Consider the following 22,090-nt stretch of genomic DNA (forward strand, 5'->3'; position numbering starts at 1 on the left):
ACAAAGCCATCTTTGTTCTGTTTCAGCTATTGATGCATTGACATTTGCAAGCTTTTATTCGCCGTATGTAGAATATGTCTCTTTCATGACCTTACTTTTAGTCAGATTAAGTTGTTGCAGTTATAGAGCAGGGATTCGAAAAGTCGCAGGCCGCCATGGTGAATAAAGATTTTGTCCTGGCTCCTGGAATTCATCAGCCCGTTCCCACAGAGTAACATTTTAATTGGGGCCTTCAACGTTCTGCAGTGGGCTGGCTTGGTTAGGCCTAAATTTTGGTTATGGAACTAAATTCTGGTGAAACCAGACACCAAGGACACCAAGGATTAATCGTGTGGCAGGTGGCCAGTGCTTGCTTGACAACTGCTAAACTAAATAGTGAAAATAATAATAATAATAATAATAATCTGGATGGAATACGTCGGGATCCCAAGCCTGGCACCATTCCTCCTGCTTCCACTACACAAAGATACACGTGTTAATTTACATATTTTTTATGTAATATTTTATTTGTACATAAATAATAATAATAATAATAATAATACATGTTTAATCACAATTCAACAATTTGGAGGGTTACTTGCAAAAAATAATCAAAGTGATTTTTTTAATTTAAGGCCAAAGTAGTCAAACTGAAAGTATAGCTGACTTAGAGGATGTTTCTTTTTTGTCTATTTTCACCTTAAATTTGAAATTTAGTTGCAATTCTTACTTTAGTGTTCAATAAATATTTTCGTTGGATAAAAAATATTAATGTTAATTCTCCTTCCAGTAATTCTTATTGTGGATCACAACCAAGACTAACTCCAATCTGCCCTCCAACAAAAATCCTCAAATGTCTGCTTCTCTAATAACGGTGGAACTCTTCGTCTTACTGGTGGAGTTATAATAGGCGCTTCCGAGGTGAATATTGCATCAAAGTTGCTGACGTCTTCGGCTCCGTTGATGGTTGGCACAAATGGAGGTGTCACATTTTGTAATAATAATGCGTTCCAATCTATATGCTGGAAAGGAATGTGTAAGATAATGAGCATCACGTAAAAGCCAGTAAAATAACTATATACAATACAAAATAACAGCTAATATGCCCAAAAGGCTACATTTTGTACAGATCCCAATTGGATTCTCAAAACCGATCTTCAGACTAACTTAAAGGAATAGTCCAAGCATCATAACCACTATATCTTGGTGTAGTAGTTATGGTGACAGGAACTCTGTGGCACCCTACTAGTGTAAGTAGTCAAACTGTTTGTGAATGATGTGACAACTTACCTGGAGTCCGCTGGTTTCCTCCTCCTTTCCAGCCCCTAACCTCCCTGCAGTGAGCTAGCCTTGCAGTGCATGGAGGCACTCATTGGCTGAGAGTGCTCAGGTAACACTCTCAGCCCAGAGCCCAGCGGACCCCAGGTAAGCTGCCAAAGCTTTTACAAATGGCTGCAGTGGTTATGGTTTTTGAAGTGTTTTGTTTTAAATCACCAGGATGGAGGGAGTTGGTTTTTTTTAAAGACTAGTGAGACTAACATTAAATATGGGAAATACATCTGTGTTCAAAGATACATTTTATTACTTAGAATGTTTATTTAGCTTCCTTCCTAAATGACAATTCTACTTTAAAGTTGCTCTGCCATAATTTACAAACTCCATCAATGGGAACAACCTTACTTGGGATCTGGGAATTGACAAAACTTAACAAGAGAAACTTTGTTGCCAATCTTGGACTTGACCATAAGACACAGTATTGCCTTGTTTAAATTTCAGTAAAATTTCAAAGCCGCTAATATGAATATCATACAAAGATTTTTTCTTGCCGAAAGTCTCACAATTTTTTTTGTGACAAAACCACTTTAAGTGAGAATACAAAACAAAGAAAACATGGGGACGTACTTGAAAAAAAGGATGGTCTTTCACGTCCTCTGCATCTCTCTCGCTGGATCCCAGACGCTTCACATGGTTTTTACTCAGTAACTGTAAAAGGAATTTTTTTAAATAGTTTTTTTTTTTTACTACAGAGGGGGAGTGAATTCAAAAGTCAGTCTGCAAATCTGAGGTTAAAATATCAGATATAAAATGTATCTAACTCTAGTTTCCAGACTTGGCTCCTTCAGCCATGATGTCTCTCCTCTTTGCAAAATCAAAAACCCTGGCATTATGCCCACCGGAGACCGGGCTCTGCATCTGCCACGCGGCAACTACCTGCATGCTTACATACAAGCCACTAGCGGGTAATAATGCAGGATTATGGGTATCATAGAATGAGAGAGCAGATATGCCGTGTTTTGTTCTAAAACTCTGTAATAATGAATGTTTCTTTACCTGCATTAACACACACAGCTAGATACATCCAATTCAAGGTGTATATAGTATTGAGAAATTTGCATGGCCAATAAAAGAGCTATTGGGAAAACATAAAATAAAAAAAAACTGATACATTCCATGTGCCACAGATCACCCGGAACTCCATTCTATTCTACACATGCTACAGAAGTTTATAGAATTCCCCCATCCCAACTCAGGTTTCTAGGGTTGAATCACCACTCATCAATGGCGAATAGACATTCTGAGCTCGGGTCGTATGCTATATTAAATTTGCATGGTGACTTACCCTACTTAGTATTGAAGTGGCTTTACTAGACAATGACGCTGGTATTTTCAGTTTACGTTTGGCAATATTAGCATATAACGTCTCAATATCACGGCCTTCAAAGGGTAACTAGAGAAAAAATAAATTTTAAAAACCACAGGTTAAGTTTTAAAAAGTTGTAAAATTCAGAAGTAGACAGTTGAGCAATGAATGAATACTTTAGGGTTTTTATAATGCTAGTAGTACAGATGACACAATGTGTTGTGTGAGTGTATGAAAGTATAATATGTGCAGGAGAACTATAAACTGTCATTATATACATCACCGGGTGTACTGCAGGGGAGTGAAATGCGTCTGGCGAAGCTCTGTGATTGGCTGGAATTTTCAAAAACACTGAACAATTTTCACGTCAGCATGGAATCGCTATTTTTGAGCTGTCAGACAAAGGACTGGAAGATCTATATTCTAATTAATTTTCTCCTGGTGTTTTTATTTATTTACTTTTTTAATTGTAATCTAGTATTATTTTGTACAGTTATATTGGGTTATGATGGCTTTTATTATTTTTGTAAGGAGAGAAAAAAATTGGAATACGAAAGACTTCAATAAGTAACTATGTGGGATGTTTATTAGGGTCAGAAATACTGAGCATCTTCTCACCGTATTTCGGTATTTGCAAAGAAGCCGTATACAGAGGGTTACACACTATGTACGGACACAACGCCAGCCACTGAGCTACTGGACATGGGCCGGAGCAGAAGGCGGGGATAAGTCATTGGTAAGAGATTTTTTTCACTCTCTGGGAAATAAATCACAGAGTGGGGGGTGTTTGGCAGCCAAATGTTTTTCGTGGGAATCAATAGTCAGGGGTAATTTACATGGTATTGACACGAATTGGGAATGTAGCTATGTGGGGATCTATTATGGGAAGGAGAATGTGAGATGTGATTTGGATGAGGATGGACTCATATAGTTAAATGCCAGGCAAACGTGTGATAAATGAGTGGAAAAATAACTGTCAGGGAGTGTGGGGTCTGTGTCTGAAAGGGAGGAGTTAATTCATTGGCAGAGGAATTATGGGGGGTCTCTTTTGGGGTGAGATGGGATGGGATGGGATGGGGTGGGGTGGGAGAGTGAAATTATTGGAGGGGAGGCCCAAAAAAAGTAATAGAAAAAAAATAGAGCATCGTTTTCTATAAAGAATGGTGTTATGTTAAAAGCAAATACTTGGCAGAATCTCTTTATATTTTCTAATCAGAAATCTGTCTGTAAATTCTTAATGAAAGATTCTTCTTACGTATCTAGTTAGCATTACGTAAATAACCACTCCGAAGCTCCACCAGTCCACAGATCTTGTATATGCCATGCGCTTGGCCATTTCAGGAGCCATATAATTAGGAGTTCCACAAAGGCCGATGAGTCTATCTCCGTATCCGACTCCTTAGAAATAGAGAAAATAGAATTGTATATTAGCTGAGGATAGATGTTCAGTTTTAGCAATTTACATTTCAAGATGACTTCCAGTTCGGTGTTTTGCTGCCACAACTGCTCATAGAATTTCCCTCCGAATCTGGATTTATACCATTAAAAAGTGAAAATTGACATTATTGCAGTGGCCGCATTCGGGCTGGGTTTAGGTACTCTATACACTTACACTACACTTCAGTCACAAAGACTTTAAAGGAACAGTCTGAGCACCGTAACAACTCTTCATCTAAATGAAGTTGTTATGGTGCCAGCAGGCGCCAGGCACACTCTTACTTCCAAGGGGTTAAACGAACTTTCTGAGAACAGCTGAACACCTTGAGGTACAAATGCACCCAGGGGCCTCATGGCACCATAACCATTTAATTCAGATTAAGATGTTGTGGTGCCTAAACTGTCTTTTTATTCTTAATTAAACATGCTAATGGGTTAACTCATGGCTGATGACTGGTAATATGTTTCTGTATCGAATCTCATCTTTCTATAAAAATAATATTGAATAGCATTTGCTGAGCTTGTTGAAATCTTTAAAAAAAAAATCTATTTTTCTGAGGGACCAAAGCAGTAGCCCAGTCTATTTTTCCTGACTCACAACATAATTTAAATTGGAAAAATCGGGGAACGTTCCTTTGGGTTTATTTTGGAATAAAGTACACATTTTATAGACATCCTATTATATGTTAAATGGCTGTTTAAATTAAAGATAACTCTGATTTTGAACTCAGTAAGTGTGACCTTTTTTTTTTTTAAATCTGAAATTAGTTTAGAACATTTTAGTTACCTTCTACAGACAGACCGTAGTCAGTAATCTTTGCAAATCCCTTCTCGTCCAGAACAATATTTTCAACCTTCAGATCCCTAGATTAAAATGTAGAAAAGAAAGTTTTATTAATTTTACATAACACTAGAAGCATTCAGGATAGCTTTCAATGCTCAGGCTTTTCAATTGGTTAAAATGAATAACTTCATCTAGATAAACTAACTGGGTTAAACAGACCGGGTGACATAAATAATACAAATATCACCGGCACCCCATGTGTAGTTTGTTTCTATAAGCTTACCTGTGGATGATATTTTGTTTGTGTAAATACTGAAGTCCAAGGACGACACATGCAGAATAGAACCTGGGGGGGGGGAGGGAGGGAAATAAATAAATCCATTGATTTCTACAAGATGTATGTGCTATTTAATGGTTTTATCCCATATTTTCTAAGTCCCTCTGTATTCTGACATATTCCATTAATTCCCAGGTTCCCTCCTTGTCTTTCACTGCTGGTGGGTTGTTATTTATGAGCTGATACAATGGTGATTGGTCGTTTATCACTTACAGCCGGTTCCATTCACCAAGGCCGATACTTCCCGAATCGTTAGCCATAGTTGGTGCAGACAGCGGTGGATGTGGCCAGAAGTAACTGCACTGATCCAGCACTGGACACATAACAGCAAGCAGATATACAGCAGCTCATGGAATATACATCAGTTTATACAATTTGAAGTCATTGTCAGTACAGAACGTGTTTGTTAAGGACTAATCATGTTTATACGCTTTTCTAAAACCTGTGCTGGCATCTTTATCGTTCTCCATTATATTTCATTACTTGTGTCAGGGGCAAATAGCCGTATATGGAGTAAGGATCCAGCATAAGCGTAGGATAGTATAAAGGGAGCAAGTCGGTTGTGGTGTGCCGAGACCGACGATACGGTAGGCCTATAAATAAAGAGGGCCCACCAAGGAGTAAGAAAGTAAAGTAAATGGAAAGAAAAGAGAAAGTTTTGAAATGAGGCGTGGGTGGGAGGGAGGGTCATTCTGATGCTGACCTCAAGCGATATGAGTCAAGTAAGGGGTGTCCCTTCTATAGGGGAGTGAATTAATTTAAGCCCCTCCCACAAAAAAATGAAATTCTGTTTTTATGATATTGTTACAGTTTTAATGTAATGGGCATTGTTTCCACCCTTTGTTTTATTTTCTTTATCTCCTTCTGTAAATGAACCTCTTTTAAACTAAATGAACACAGAATTTAAACCCAGTGTGATATCCCAGGATTCATTATTAATGTGAGAAGATGTGATGGAATGTGAAGCTCAGCCCAAGCCACCATCTGTAGAACATTGGGTGAGATCTCGATATATGAACACAATGCTGCTTATACTCACACTGCTCTGGGTTCTGGAAATGGGCCGTTGTTGTTATCAAGGCATGAGAGAAGGTCGCCCCCGGCTGCATACTCCATAACGAAGCAGGCGTGATCTCGAGTGTGGAAACACCCACACAAGTTAACAAGGAATGGGTGCCGCCTATTGCTCACTGTCTGGAATATCCGCTTCTCACTCAGAAGGCTGGAAAGGAAAAGAAAAGTTAAAAGTTGATTTTCTTTAACTCCAAAACCAAATGTCAAAATAAATGATAGAAACAGGACATTGTCCTTCTCCTAAACACAAGATATTCATTACTGCATTCACTGACTTGTTGAAATGATGTGGTAATTCTAACTTGACTTTTTTTATGATTTTCAGGGCGTACACCTTGGTTGTTTCCTTGTGCTCGGCCAGCAGAACCTGAAATTAAAGAATAAAGTGTTGTGCTGTCCTGAATTTAAGACATCTGTTATATCGAACTAGAACTGGAATTCCACCATAAACTTACTTTCCCAAATTGCCCTTTCCCCAACACGGAGCAAAGCTGGAAGTCCTGCATTCTCAGGGGAAGACTATCCTGAGCACACACAGCAGGTAAGTGTTCTTGTGGTAGGTCCTCAGATTTTTCAGAAACACTATTATCTAGACTGGAACAATTAGGCTCGCTCATTCCATCTGGTGTCATGATGCATATGCTATCACTGCTACGTCCATAGCTGCCTCCAGAATCCTAGAAAAGAAAGTCAGGCACAATAAATGTGGGGTTTTATTGTCACTTCTCTGGAATAGGTGCCATTGAATATAAAGAAATGTGTTAACCTTTTTTCATGGAATGCTCTGTTTTCTTTTTCTTTTCTCTGGCACAGCCAGGGCACACAATGCAAATGAAGAGGAGATATAGAAACATTGTTTCATTTCTCCTCCTCTCTGCATGCTCTACCTGTGCTGACAGTCAGGTGCAAAAGGCGGAGCTTATAACAATGATTGACAGGGAGCTAAGATGGAGGTGTCCAGTTACAGGATAAGAGGTGTGAATCTCTACATTTAATTTTATTGTTCACATCTCACAAACACATGTTAAATATAGGGATAAGTAAATATAATATTAAAAGTCCCGGGAAGTCATTGTTTTCTTTTGATAAACCATACGTCTGATTTATTTACTAAACCCAGCAACTCAAATGATCAAGAAATGCAAACACGTGGCACCTTGGAAACAATAAAACTGAAATTAATGCATACGTTAGATCCTTTCTATAATTTTTATATTATTCTTTAGATTTTTTTTAAATGTGTATTTATCTAAAATTGACAAGGGAGTAGAGACTATGCATGATGAAAACAATGAAGGCCATATACCTCTCTGCTGTTATAAAGGGATATCAGTCATAATCTCCACTAGAAAGCTGACCTTGGTATGGGGGCTTGTCCGACTGAGTCTCAAACATATTGATCAATAGAAAAAAGGAAGCACGGCGTAGTGAAAATAAAGCTGACAACTGATAGGCCAGAGCCTGTTTTACTCTGGCAGCCTTGAGTGCCTTGCATGGAACACGTGCCATAGGTTAACGACTCCTGGCCTAGAGTGTCCTGGTGCTATTCCCGGGTAAATGTCAAACCAGTTAGACTCTTCCAAGTCTGTATCAATACCAATTTTATGCAACCTGGATGGCATTGATTGTGTTGTGCTGTCCTGCATTTAAGACATCTGTTATATCGAACAAGAACTGGAATTCCACCTTAAACTTACTTTCACAGATTGCACAGAACGATGCTGGAAGTCCTGCAATTTGAGAAGAAGCTGATCTTGAATCCACATAGCAGGTAAGTGGTCATGCGGTAAGTCCATAGAATGTTTAGGGACAATGTTATCCAGACTGGAACAGTTAGGCTGACTCATTACATCTGGTGTCATGATGTATCTGTTATTAATGCTACGTTCATGGTTATCTTCAGAATCCTAGAAAAGAAAGTTATAAATAATGAAATGGTAGAGAAAACTAAAGGAAGCTAGGTTTGCTGTGAGTGAAGCGAGAAGCAGTGAATGTGGGAAAATAATTATTAAAAGGAGCTGTAAGCACCATAACCATTCTAGCTCGCCCAGAGTGTCCATGCGTTATCCCTGGTTTATTGCCCAGAGTATCCATGCGTTATCCCTGGTTTATTGCCCAGAGTGTCCATGCATTATCCCTGGTTTATTGCCCAGAGTGTCCATGCGTTATCCCTGGTTTATTGCCCAGAGTGTCCGTGCATTATCCCTGGTTTATTGCCCAGAGTGTCCATGCGTTATCCCTGGTTTATTGCCCAGAGTGTCCATGCGTTATCCCTGGTTTATTGCCCGGAGTGTCCATGCGTTATCCCTGGTTTATTGCCCAGAGTGTCCATGCATTATCCCTGGTTTATTGCCCAGAGTGTCCATGCGTTATCCCTGGTTTAATGTCAAACCAATTAGACTCTTCCAAGTACCTGGATACCTCCCAGCTCCTCTGCCATACCAATAGTGAGGAATTAACATTTCTGTATCAATACCAATTTTATACAACCTGATGGTATTGATTGTGTTGTGCTATCCTGCATTTAAGCCATCTGTTATATCGAACAAGAACTGGGATTCCCCCTTAAACTTACTTTCCCAGATTGCACAGAGCAATGTTGAATGTCCTGCAATTTGAGAAGAAGCTGATCTTGAATCCACAAAGCAGGTAAGTGGTCATGCGGTAGGTCCACAGAATGTTTAGGGACGCTATTATCCAGACTGGAACAATTAGGCTGACTCATTACATCTGGTGTCATGATGTATCTGTTATCAATGCTACATTCATGGATATCTCCAGAATTCTAGAAAAGAAAGTCAGACACAATAAAAGGATATTGAATACTAAAGGAAGCTAAGTTTGCTGGGAGTGAAGAGAGAATCAGTGAATGTGGGAAAATAATGATTAAAAGGGAACTGTAAGCACCGTAACCATTCTAGCTTGCTGTAGTGGTTCTATTGCCCAGAGTGTCCTGGCACTATCCCTGGTTTAATGTCAAACCAATTACATTCTTCCAAGAACCTGGATATCCCCCCCACCCTCCTCAGCCATACTGATAGCGAGGAATTGGAGGAGGAGTTGGATAGACAACATTTATAGCGCAAAAATTTTAATTCCACAGAATTACTGTGGCCAAGTAGGCCATCACTTTATGCCAGAGAAAGTCCAGTGTTTTGTCAAAATACTCCCAAATGGTTTGACAAAAATGTAGGTTAGTAGCCACAGACTCTCTGCACTATAACTACTGCACTGAGCTGTAATGGTTATTCTACATGGAGTGTTTAGAGATAAAGAACAACCAAAATAAAGCCAGCACATCTTTACCTGATCCGGTATATCCGGGATCTCCATATGGAATGAAAACCGTCTCGGATCACTATGTAGAAAGGATTGACTTGGAGCAGGAGGCACCTCTAAGTCAAGTTCCACATCCGGTTGGATAATTGGTTTCATATCACATGTTGGAATATCGCTATCAGAAGGAAAAAGAAAACAGTTTATATGGTTGCATCATATGATGGCAGATTATCATATCTATATAGACATTAAAGGGACACTGTAGGCACCCAGATCACTTCAGCTCTTTGAAGTGGTCTAGCTGCAAACTCCCATCACCCTGAACCCTGAGATGGTAATTATTACAGTTTTTCCAATGGTTTTTCTCTAGTTATTGCAGTTTTTCCTCTAGTGGCTCCTCTTCTACCAGACAGCCACTAGAGGGACTTCCAGAATTGAAACCGACTTTTGGTCCGTTATCGGATGCTGGACGTCCTCACACTTTGTATGAGGATCTCCAGCGTCAGATTTTCCCCATAGGAAAGAATTGAATAATGTGGGAGGGGGCTTTGACAGAGGTGGAAGCTATAGTGCCAGGAAAACAAGTATTTTTAATGCTGCTGTTTACAGTACGTTATTTAAAGGTCACGCCAAGAATACTTATTACTAGGGTTGCAGATTTCTGTATTTTTGCACCGTATAGAATTCTACATTCTGTGCTTCCTGTGTTACATCCAAAGCACCATACCTGGCAGAATGCAGAATTCACAGGAGTCCTGCAAAGATAATGAGATCTGGCAACTTGGCACAAGCATGCAACATGTAGACAGCATTATAAAATGTATCTGTGACTGATACGCATGCTAAGAAATGTGTAGACAGCAGTAGGCATATGACAGACTTATAGATAAATAGTACTGGAAATTGGGAGGGGTTCAGGTTCTAACAGCATTGATGAGAAAGATATAAAGTGAATACCCAGCCGACTCTGGCTCCTGTGTGTCCGTCACCAATAACGAGGGAGCACTGGTTTTAATGTCCGTCTCCGGAACTGGTAACGATGTTTCTTCTGTAAGTAACATAATGTAAGTATTTTCAGTGATCAATGATACTCCAATTATTTTAACCTCAATCCAACAGAGAATAAAACAATAAACACAATCTCCAATCGTAGATCTTTCTGATATTTAATTTTATAAAAGAATCAATTTGTTATTTATACCCTTATAATTTTTATATGTAAACTCATAATATGACATATACCTCGTATATGTATAAACTAATAATGTCAGTAGTATTGGAGGGGACACAATAAATGTTCGGTGGATATATACATTATAATGTCTATATACTGTATAGCTCCATGGCTGTTAGAATTGATGTGCATGCTCCATCTGCCTGGCAACAAACAGAATGTGATGTCCCACAATGCTTAGCGAATGCATTTGCAATCCTGGACACATTTGAAATTTCCCTCTCGTAGGAGACTATTGCAATAATAGATGTCAAGGTATATGTTTTGTAAATTATATAAAATGTATCTGCGTGTTGGTATAACTCCATTACTGCCTTTGCTCCTACTTCTAAGAGGACACGCAGCTCTACATTTCCCTTACAAATCCTTGGAGTGTAGAGGTCTATGGGATACATACCTCCCTATCATATCTTCCTGTAAGAGAGTTATATCTTGCAGTAGTGGTTATGGTGCCAGGCGTCCCCTGGACCCCATTATAAGAAGTCAAACCATTTTTGACCAGTTTTATTTGTTACCCATCAATCTTCATTTAAACTACACATGATGTCACTTAACCTTTACCTTTAATAATAGACTTTTCTTCCAGAATTAACTTGCGCAAACTGTCTATTTTTTTCTCGCTGTCTTGTAGTATTTTCTGGGCAGCAGCAAGATGTTTGACATTCTGTAACAGCAATAAGAATAGTCAGATAGATAATTGAGTGAGATGTATGAAGACGTGTTAACTTGGAAAGTTTGTATCGCCTCTCTTGATTCCAGGAAAAAACTATCACCAGCCTACTATTGGCTTAAATCAGACAAAATGCCATTGGGTTGAAATAAAACGCATGCATTGTAAAAGGTACCATGTGTTTTCACCACCTCTCCTAAATAAAATATGTTCTGTCTCTTTTAGATCAAATTAAATGTAACTAACTTACTTTGGAACGCCCATCTGAATATGCTTTGACCATAATCTCTGCTCCATGTTTCACCTTCAGCTCAATGTCTAGCTGTTTCTGCAAAGCAGTCAGCTTCGCGTTATCTGCCTGGGAGCTGGTGTCACCTTTAGGAGCAGCTGAGATCTCTGGACATCATGGAAATTAGCAACAAGAAAAGAAATGCAGAATTTAGAAATGTCAACAGACAGTTTCACTTAATAAACAAAAAAGGCGAGATCACCATTATTACATCCAGTAACAACATAAATGGGGTCATGCTATAAACCACATTGTAACTCTGTGTTTTCATAAACACCGATAAACAACTCTCACAGGGAATAATGCAATCGCCAGGATTGGGAGAGAGATTTCCCATGTGAACGTAGCTCACTGTAGAAGCTGCAAATCCTGGTGATTTCCTATAAATGTAAAAGCTTCAATAAACTGTAAACAAGCTACAATAAACAAGCACATGCACACACTCATTACAAGGAAACACAAAGTGTCGGAATGTACCTTCAGTTCCTGGCACAACAATATGTGCATTGCGTTCTTGAAGCTTATTGTAAAGCTCGTCTAATTTCTTTTGTGATGTTTTGAGAAAGTTGTTGACATTTGCCAGATATTTTTTCTTGGATGTTAACTTCCCAATGTTTCTGGCTCCTTCTGTAATTTTAAGTTCTTTTCTTATGTCGTTTTTAATCTGCTCCCTAACTTTATCAAAATCCGGCTGAGCTACAGGTTTAGGGATGTGTCTTGGTGATTCACCGTTAACTGCCGATATGATATGACGTTTAGGAGAGTCCAGATCAATTGGCAACTTGCCATTTTTAGGAGAGTTCGGAGTCTTTGGACGCTCTATAAATAATAGGAAAATTGTCAAATCACAGTGTTGACAGACAATATTGTTCAATCAAGGTTAGAAAGACTACACCGACTGCACTGTGTTCCGACTACTGAACAATTCATCGATACACATATGTTTAACTGCCATTGATAAAAGAATGACTCAAAATAAAGATTGTAACAAAAATAAAATAAGAATAAATAAAAAGAAATACTACACAATACAAACAAGGCAAAATGGCAACTGATCTTTTGATACATAGACGTTTCTTCAAACAGACACTTTATGTATCATCACATGTGCTCTCAAATGTTTGGGTGCCAGAAGTTCCCCTTTCCCTGCTTTTGTCTTTCAGATAATTAGAGCTACAACATAATATTATTCCCTGCCTTGACCGACGTCTTTTAACCCGTTAAGGATGGAGGCAATTGTGTGAATGTATCTTTGAACACAGATGTACTTCCGATATTGTTATATATAGAATGTTAGTCTTACTAGTCTTTAAAAAAAATATTGTCTAATCTGGTCATTTAACCCTTTAAGAACAGCGGCAATTGTGTAATTTCTGATAAAAGCAAAATCAAAACAAAACCTGGAATATGACTACATGTCTGTTCAATCATAATTAACTTATTTCATATTAAGTGCACCCAGTGGCGTACTAAAGGAGGGGTGGGGGGGGCACTCACTAGGGGGGTGCCATGACTGCCAGTGTCATGAGTCACCCCCATCAATTCTTATAGTGCGCGCCGCGGCGCCTTTGCGGCCGCATTTGTGGCCAGGCCGCACTATACTGCACTGGCCGGTATGGAGGAGCAGGGGGAGGGGAGGAGTGTTGCGGGGAACCCGCCTGGGTTGTCAGGCAGACCCTCAACTCTTAAAATAATAATGAAATATAAAACTTAATTAGAACTAAATAATAAATAAATATGATTTATAATTTATGTATTATACTGCTGTACTCGTGGGACATCGCTGAACACAAATATGAGTGTTTTGAAAACAGTAAAACGTGTAATTTTGATATCAGTGAAAGTGCAGTTTTTGTGAGAATGCAAAATGCAAAAATAAATAAATGTGAACACTAACTTTGTCCACGGTTTGTGACTACTAAAAAATACTGGACATACCCAATTTTAAATACTTTTACAAATGGTATACCAAGATGGGAAATATAAGACAGATATCGCACTAACCAACCCTAGAACCAAAAAAATCGACCAAGCGGGTCTCAGCAATGAAAAATTAAGACGGCAAGAGAAAAGTCAGCTGAGGCGATGTCTGGATTAATTTTTAAATATGTTGCACCTTCAACATCTACCGCAGTAGGAGAAAGTGCTGAAGACATTCAGTCTGGTGAATCCAGAGGTAAAATGCCTGAAGTATCTTCTCAAGAAGCTTCATATGTGAAAGCGCAAGAATTGGAGAAGACCATTTTATCTTCAAGCAGTGAAAGTGATGTAGATGAATGAGATGCCAGCAGAAGCCTGCATCAGCAAGACTCTGATGATGATGATGATGATGATGAAGAGGAGACTGTTTGACTATCAGTTTATTCTTATGTTACTGCTTGGCCAGTTCCAGTTCCAGATGTTTTAAGTGTGGACCTTATAAACCCCTTAAGGACACATGACATGTGTGACATGTCATTATTCCCTTTTATTCCAGAAGTTTGGTCCTGAAGGGGTTAAAGCGGCACTGTCATGCCGAACTTACCTTTCCTCAATCTCTTCCTCTTCTCCCCCTCTCTCGGGATCTGTTATTCTTTTCTTCCTGTCTTCTTTAGTTTTCTTTAAAATCATAAGACAAAGTAGGGACTCTGTCTTATGGAGGATTCCTCCGCTTGACCAGCTCTGACCAGCGGAGGAGCAAAGTGTGCTTCATTTCCGCTGGTCAGACCAATTTTCCCATGATCCCTAGCTTTCCTCCCAGTTCCCACAATGCTTCCTGTCAGTATTGCCGAACGTCCTGTCACTTAGACAGAACGCCGGCAAAACTGCCGAATTGCATCCTAACAGAATGAGCACTGTTTCTCCATTGGTGTTAGGATGCAATTCGGTACTTTGATCGTATCGGAATTTCATTCTAATGAATGAAACTCCGATCCTATTCATTGCTGTGGCTGCATGGTATCAGGGAGCTATCTACTAAAAGGCTGAAAGACCTAAATTGGTCTTTCAGCCAAATTTACTAACACTAAGTAAAAATGACTTGGTATTAGTAAATAATATGCCCCTACTCGCTATACCGCGAGTAGGGGCATGTCTAGTAAGCAGTGAGCAGCCTGTGGCTGCTCACTGTAAAAAAAAAAAAAAAATATTGACCCCCACCCCTAAACGACGGGTGGGGGCCGTAAAGTAAAATAAGGGAGGGAGACCTATTGTCCCCCCCCCGGCCCCCACCCCTGAGCGGTGGGTGGAGGCCATAAAGATAATGGGGGGGGGACCTACTGTCCTCCCCCCTGGCCCCCACCCCTGGGCGGCGGGTGGGGGCCATAATGGTAATAAAGGGGGGGGGACCTACTGTCCTCCCCCCCGGCCCCCACCCCTGGCCGGCGGGTGGGGGCCATAATGGTAATAAGAGGGGGGGGACCTACTGTCCTCCCCACCCGGCCCCCACCCCTGGGCGGCGGGTGGGGGCCATAATAGTAGTAGGGTGGGGGGGACCTACTGTCCTCCCCCCCGGCCCCCACCCCTGGCCGGCGGGTGGGGGCCATAATGGTAATAAGAGGGGGGGGGACCTACTGTCCTCCCCCCCCTGGCCCCCACCCCTGGGCGGCGGGTGGGGGCCATAATAGTAGTAGGGGGGGGACCTGCTGTCCACCCCCCCCCGGCCCCCACCCCTGGCCGGCGGGTGGGGACCATAATGGTAATAAGAGGGGGGGGACCTACTGTCCTCCCCCCCGGCCCCTACCCCTGGGCGGCGGGTGGGGGCCATCATAGTAATAAGGGGGGGGACCTACTGCCCCCCCCCGGCCCCCACCCCTGGGCGGCGGGTGGGGGCACTAAGTAAATTCCCCCCCCCCAGCAAGGTGACTAGGGGTGCCCAAGCCCCTAGTCACCCACCCCCCACCCAAATAAAAAATGCCCCTACCTACCCCCCTCACCCTAAAAAATAGTGGGAAAAAATTCTTTGGAATTTTCCCACGCTTGTAAAATGACACATAGCACTGTGATTGGATTGATTTCAAGCCATCCAATCACAGTTCTCTGTGTCATTTTACAAGCGTGGGGAAATTCCAAAGAACTTTCCCACGCTTGTAAAATGACACAGAGCACTGTGATTGGATGGATTTCAAGCCATCCAATCACAGTGCTCTGTGTCATTTTACAAGCGTGGGAAAATTCCAAAGAACTTTCCCACGCTTGTAAAATGACAAAGAGCACTCTGATTGGCTTAAACCCACCAATCAGAGTGTTCTTAGGCTAATTGCAGGGCGGGGCAAGGCTTTATAAGCCTTGCCCCGCCCTGCGGAGCTCAGTCTGCGCGGAGCCCTCCATGGGTGAAGATGGATTATTTTTTTGGCGCTCGGGTTTTTTCTTTTTCGTCAGGTTTTTTTTTTTGCGCTCGGGTTTTTTATTTTATTTTTAGTTCGACGGCTATGATGGTTTTTTATTTGGCCTTTTTGGGGGCTGAAAAATGAAGATTTTAGAAAAAAGAAGACGTCGAATGGTAAGTTTAATTTTACTTTACAGGTTAGCAATTTTATTCCCCCCTCACTATTTTTTAGGGTGAGGGGGGTAGGTAGGGGCATTTTTATTTGGGTGGGGGGTGGGTGACTAGGGGCTTGGGCACCCCTAGTCACCTTGATGGGGGGGGGGGGAATTTACTTAGTGCCCCCACCCGACGCCCAGGGGTGGGGGCGGGGGGAGGACAGTAGGTCCCCCCCCCATTATCGTTATGGCCCCCACCCGCCGCCCAGGGGTGGGGGCCGGGGGGGGGGAGGACAGTAGATCCCCCCCCTTATTACTATTATGGCCCCCACCCGCCGCCCAGGGGTGGGGGCCGGGGGGGAGGACAGTAGGTCCCCCCCCCTTTTACCATTAGGGCCCCCACCCGCCGCCCAGGGGTGGGGGCCGGGGGCTGGAGGACAGTAGGTCCCCCCCCTTATTACTATTATGGCCCCCACCTGCCGCCCAGGGGTGGGGGCCGGGGGGGGGGACAGTAGGTCCCCCCTATCACTATTATGGCCCCCACCCGCCGCCCAGGGGTGGGGGCCGGGGGGTGGAGGACAGTAGGTCCCCCCCCCTTATTACTATTATGGCCCCCACCCGCCGCCCAGGGGTGGAACCGGGGGGGAGGACAGTAGGTCCCCCCCCATTACTATTATGGCCCCCACCCGCCGCCCAGGGGTGGGGGCCGGGGGGTGGAGGATAGTAGGTCCCCCCCCTATTACTATTATGGCCCCCACCCGCCGCCCAGGGGTGTGGGCCTGAGGGGAGGACAGTAGGTCCCCCCTCATTCCCATTATGGCCCCCACCCGCCGTCCAGGGGTGGGGGCCGGCGGGGGAGGACAGTAGGTCCCCCGTCCCCCCCTTATTACCCTTTTTTTTTTTTTTTACAGTGAGCAGCCACAGGCTGCTCAATGTTTAGTGGACATGCCCCTACTCGCAATATAGCGAGTAGGGGCATTGGGGAGATTTTAATCTCCCTTGTGCTATTATGGGGGTCATATTGACCCCCATAGAGTGAGGGGGGGACCTGGGGGGCTTATGAAGTGGTGGGGAGCACTGCTCCCTGCCGCTTCTATAGTTACATATTACAAGGAGGGAGCTGCAAGCCGGTAGCTCCCTCCTTGTAATAAACCGAACAAACAAACGAACACTGATACACAGTGTTAGTTTGTTCGTCTGATTTTTTCTATTCATTCATTCGTCTGTCTGATGAATGAATGAATAGGTGAAATTCCCGTTCGCATGTCCAGGTGTTTCACTGGGCATGTGCGGGAATCTCACAGTCTGTCTAGTGTGGGCAGATGACGTATCCCACGTGTGTATGCCAGTGTATGCCAGTGTATGTATGCCAGTGTATGTATGTGTGTATGCCAGTGTATGCCAGTGTATGTATGTGTGTATGCCAGTGTATGCCAGTGTATGCCAGTGTATGTATGCCAGTGTATGTATGTGTGTATGCCAGTGTATGCCAGTGTATGTATGCCAGTGTATGTATGTGTGTATGCCAGTGTATGTATGCCAGTGTGCCAGTGTATGTGTGTGTATGCCAGTGTATGTATGTATGCATGCCAGTGTATGTATGCCAGTGTATGTATGCCAGTGTGCCAGTGTATGTATGTGTGTATGCCAGTGTATGTATGTATGCATGCCAGTGTATGTATGCCAGTGTATGTATGCCAGTGTGCCAGTGTATGTATGTGTGTATGCCAGTGTGCCAGTGTATGTATGTGTGTAGGTCAGTGTATGTATGTGTGTATGCCAGTGTGCCAGTGTATGTATGTATGTATGCCAGTGTGTGTATGCCAGTGTATGTATGTATGTATGCCAGTGTATGTATGTGTGTATGCCAGTGTATGTATGCCAGTGTGTGTATGCCAGTGTGTGTGTGTGTGTGTATGCCACAGTGTGTGTGTGTGTATGCCACAGTGTGTGTATGTATGTATGCCAGTGTGTGTATGTATGTATGTATATATCAGTATGCAGTATGTGTATGTATATGTATGTTTGTCAGTATATATGTGTGTGTGTGTGTGTCAGTATCTCCCTATGCATGTGTGTATGTCTGTTTCAGTATTTGTATATGTTAGTGTGTGTGTATTCCTGTGGGCGGGATTTGGAGGCGGGCCTTCTGGGCGGGCTTGAAGGGGGGCCCAGACCTTGAGCTGTGTTAGGGGCCCCAAAATTTCTGATGGCGGCCCTGCCCAAAGGTGTCTGATCATGAGGCTTCTGAGCAGCATCTTACATGCTTGGAGAAATGGAAGACCTTGGGAGCAGGATTGAAGCTACAAAAATGCCTTGATCATGTCCATCAAACAACAGTGGACAGAGAGAAAAGGAAATGGAGGGATATTTTTCATCGCCTCTTGGATGTAACTTTGTTTCTGGCTCACCAGAATCTTCCTTTTCGTGGTCATAGAGAGACCATGTCAAAGACATAAGTCTTTGCCATGGTCAAGGATATGATAATGCTGCAACTATGGCAGGGATTCATGGTGGTCTTCAGGCAAAAATAAAAGAGATTAATCCCAAGGCTTTGTTTATGCCACGTGTAAACCATTCTCTGAACCTCTGTGGGGTGCACTCATTTGGAAGTGTTAATTCCTGTGTGACATTTTTTGGAACATTGGAGAGAGTTGATATACAGTTTACATTTTTTACGGTTTCTACAAATCGTTGGGACCTGCTGATGGAGAATTTGGGTGTGACAGTGAAAAGACTTTCCCAAACAAGATGGAGCGCTCATTATAATGCTGTGAAGCAAGTGACAGCAAACTTTGAAAAACTCACTTCAGCCCTTGAAAAACTGTGTAATCCCAAATAAAATCTGGACACAAGAGGATTGGCTCAGATGTTGCTGTCCGCCGTATGTGATTTTCTTTTTTGTGTTACCTTTCTTTCTGGTGTGAAGTTCTAGAATAAGTTAATATCACACAGAAGTATTTGTAAACAGTGGGACTCACTCTTGAAAAGTGCATTGTGAAACTACAAGGTTTGAAAGCGTTTCTTGCAGATCAGCCCAGTGAAATTGTGGAGAAGGCCATCTGTTATGCAACTACTACGTTTGTAGAAATGGAGATTTCTATGGAAAGAAGAGGGAGAGTAAAGCTCCGGAAAACAATGCCAGGAGAGAAGGCAAAGGACGCTGGTCTCACATTACCAGAGGAAATGAAAAGGGCTATGTTTGAGTGCCTTGATCGTTTTCATCACGAGTTGGACATTCGTTCTAAGGTAATTGAAAAAATCCTTTCAATGTTTGCTGTTATTCAGCCAAACTCTCTGGTTGTTGCAACAGAGAAAGATATTCGAAATGATACTCCAAAATTGACTTGAGATTTTTGCCGAATTCTCTAATGAAGACATCTTTATGGAAAAACGTCTTCGGAGGCATTTGGAAGCTGCCAAGATCAGTGTTGAAAAAGCAAAGAAATGGACGGTATTGCAGTTCCTGGAGTTCATTGTTAAATGGGATTTTTGTGAATCTCTGCCAAATTTAAGATTCTGGCCATACTTTCAATTGAGCATGAATATGCAAAGAAGATTAGCTTTGATGAAGTAATCGATCAATTTGCAGAAATGAAGGCTCGAAGGCAGAGGATGTGAATCCTTTCAAATTACCTTGGCCGAATAGACTGAGTCGTCACTTTGGATCTGTGTTTTTTTGTTTATAGAAAGCGTATTAGCTGTTCAGTAAATGTTATTTATTAAACTTGATTTAATTTATTTCTAAGTTAATTTATTTTTCATAGCTTCAGTTTTTTCAAGTTGATATACAGTTTACAAAAAGCCCAGGAATGAGTATTACCCCCATTATAGAAACATAGAAACATAGAATGTGACGGCAGATAAGAACCATTCGGCCCATCTAGTCTGCCCAGTTTTCTAAATACTTTCATTAGTCCCTGGCCTTATCTTATAGTTAGGATAGCCTTATGCCTATCCCACGCATGCTTAAACTCCTTTACTGTGTTAACCTCTACCACTTCAGCTGGAAGGCTATTCCATGCATCCACTACCCTCTCAGTAAAGTAATACTTCCTGATATTATTTTTAAACCTTTGTCCCTCTAATTTAAGACTATGTCCTCTTGTTGTGATAGTTTTTCTTCTTTTAAATATAGTCTCCTCCTTTACTGTGTTGATTCCCTTTATGTATTTAAATGTTTCTATCATATCCCCCCTGTCTCGTCTTTCCTCCAAGCTATACATGTTAAGATCCTTTAACCTTTCCTGGTAAGTTTTATCCTGCAATCCATGAACCAGTTTAGTAGCCCTTCTTTGAACTCTCTCTAAGGTATCAATATCCTTCTGAAGATAGGGTCTCCAGTACTGTGTACAGTACTCCAAGTGAGGTCTCACCAGTGTTCTGTACAATGGCATGAGCACTTCCCTCTTTCTACTGCTAATACCTCTCCCTATACAACCAAGCATTCTGCTAGCATTTCCTGCTGCTCTATTACATTGTCTGCCTACCTTTAAGTCATCAGAAATAATCACCCCTAAATCCCTTTCCTCAGATGTTGAGGTTAGGACTCTATCAAATATTTTGTACTCTACCCTTGGGTTTTTACGTCCAAGATGCATTATCTTGCACTTATCCACATTAAATGTCAGTTGCCACAACTCTGACCATTTTTCTAGTTTACCTAAATCATTTTCCATTTGGCTTATCCCTCCTGGAACATCAACCCTGTTACATATCTTAGTATCATCCGCAAAAAGACACACCTTACCATCAAGACCTTCTGCAATATCACTAATAAAAATATTAAAGAGAATGGGTCCAAGTACAGATCCCTGAGGTACCCCACTGGTGACAAGCCCAAGCTTCGAATATACTCCATTGACTACAACCCTCTGTTGCCTGTCACTCAGCCACTGCCTTACCCATTCAACAATATTGGAATCCAAACTCAAAGATTGTAGTTTATTGATAAGCCTTCTATGTGCAACAGTGTCAAAAGCCTTACTGAAATCTAGGTAAGCAATGTCTACTGCACCACCCTGATCTATAATTTTAGTTACCCAATCAAAAAAATCAATAAGATTAGTTTGGCATGATCTCCCTGAAGTAAACCCATGTTGTCTCTGGTCTTGAAATCCATGTGTTTTTAGATGTTCAACAATCCTATCCTTTAACATGGTTTCCATCACTTTCCCCACTACTGAAGTAAGGCTTACTGGCCTATAGTTGCCCGACTCCTCCCTATTACCTTTCTTGTGAATGGGCACAACATTCGCTAACTTCCAATCTTCTGGGACTACTCCTGTTATCAATGATTGGTTAAATAAATCTGTTAATGGTTTTGCTAGTACACCACTAAGCTCTTTTAATAGCTTTGGGTGTATTCCATCAGGTCCCATTGACTTATTTGTCTTTACTTTTGACAGTTGAAATAGAACCTCTTCCTCTGTAAACTCACGTGTAATAAATGACTCATTTATCCTTTTTCTTAACTGAGGTCCCTTTCCTTCATTTTCATCTGTAAATACCGAACAAAAATATTCATTGAGGCAGTCAGCTAGACCTTTATCCTCATCTACATACCTTTCCTCTTTTGTTTTTAATCTAACTAATCCTTGTTTTACTTTTCTTTTCTCATTTATGTATCTAAAAAAAGTTTTGTCCCCCTTTTTTACTGACTGTGCTATTTTCTCTTCTGTGTGGGATTTGGAAGCTCTTATAACTTGCTTAGCCTCTTTCTGCCTAATCTTATAGGTCATTCTGTCTTCCTCACTCTGGGTTTTTTTATAATTACTAAATGCTAACTTTTTGTTTTTTACTATTTTGGCCACATCTGCGGAGTACCACAGTGGTTTCTTGAATTTTTTGCTTTTACTGACAAGCCTAATGCAATTTTCTGTTGCCTTCAGTAGTGCAACTTTTA

General features: G+C 41.6%; 2 protein-coding genes across 2 annotated transcripts; both read right to left on the reverse strand.

The window, feature by feature from the left end:
• Positions 1-557: 557 nt before the first annotated feature.
• Positions 558-5,438, reverse strand: LOC134569114 (serine/threonine-protein kinase N2-like). The gene is made up of 6 exons (XM_063428016.1): positions 5,392-5,438; positions 4,845-4,921; positions 3,876-4,018; positions 2,600-2,707; positions 1,882-1,962; positions 558-1,001 (listed from the first exon to the last, which is right to left on the reverse strand). The coding sequence occupies exons 1-6, from the start codon at positions 5,436-5,438 to the stop codon at positions 798-800; spliced, it is 660 nt and encodes a 219-aa protein (XP_063284086.1). The 3' UTR covers positions 558-797.
• Positions 5,439-8,598: 3,160 nt separating this feature from the next.
• LOC134568589 (uncharacterized) lies at positions 8,599-18,642 on the reverse strand. The gene is made up of 8 exons (XM_063427237.1): positions 18,597-18,642; positions 12,202-12,543; positions 11,686-11,831; positions 11,327-11,429; positions 10,489-10,579; positions 9,559-9,706; positions 8,828-9,037; positions 8,599-8,685 (listed from the first exon to the last, which is right to left on the reverse strand). The coding sequence occupies exons 1-8, from the start codon at positions 18,640-18,642 to the stop codon at positions 8,599-8,601; spliced, it is 1,173 nt and encodes a 390-aa protein (XP_063283307.1).
• Between the last annotated feature and the right edge of the window lie 3,448 nt (positions 18,643-22,090).

Source organism: Pelobates fuscus, chromosome 7 (assembly GCF_036172605.1).
Source record: "Pelobates fuscus isolate aPelFus1 chromosome 7, aPelFus1.pri, whole genome shotgun sequence".
NCBI classification, from domain to species: Eukaryota; Metazoa; Chordata; class Amphibia; order Anura; family Pelobatidae; genus Pelobates; species Pelobates fuscus.

What these genes read in the sequence shown, in the direction of transcription:
- LOC134569114 (XM_063428016.1), bottom strand. Translation starts at nt 5,438, where the DNA reads ATGGCTAACGATTCGGGAAGTATCGGCCTTGGTGAATGGAACCGGCT. An exon ending in CTTGGTGAATGGAACCGGCT is followed by an intron (nt 4,922 to 5,391) that starts GTAAGTGATAAA and finishes ATTTTAATCTAG; the next exon opens with GGATCTGAAGGTTGAAAATA. An exon ending in ACGTAATGCTAACTAGATAC is followed by an intron (nt 2,708 to 3,875) that starts GTAAGAAGAATC and finishes TTTTTTCTCTAG; the next exon opens with TTACCCTTTGAAGGCCGTGA.
- LOC134568589 (XM_063427237.1), bottom strand. Translation starts at nt 18,642, where the DNA reads ATGTCTTTGACATGGTCTCTCTATGACCACGAAAAGGAAGATTCTG. An exon ending in TGTTGTGCCAGGAACTGAAG is followed by an intron (nt 11,832 to 12,201) that starts GTACATTCCGAC and finishes CATGATGTCCAG; the next exon opens with AGATCTCAGCTGCTCCTAAA. An exon ending in TCCCGGATATACCGGATCAG is followed by an intron (nt 9,038 to 9,558) that starts GTAAAGATGTGC and finishes TTTCTTTTCTAG; the next exon opens with AATTCTGGAGATATCCATGA.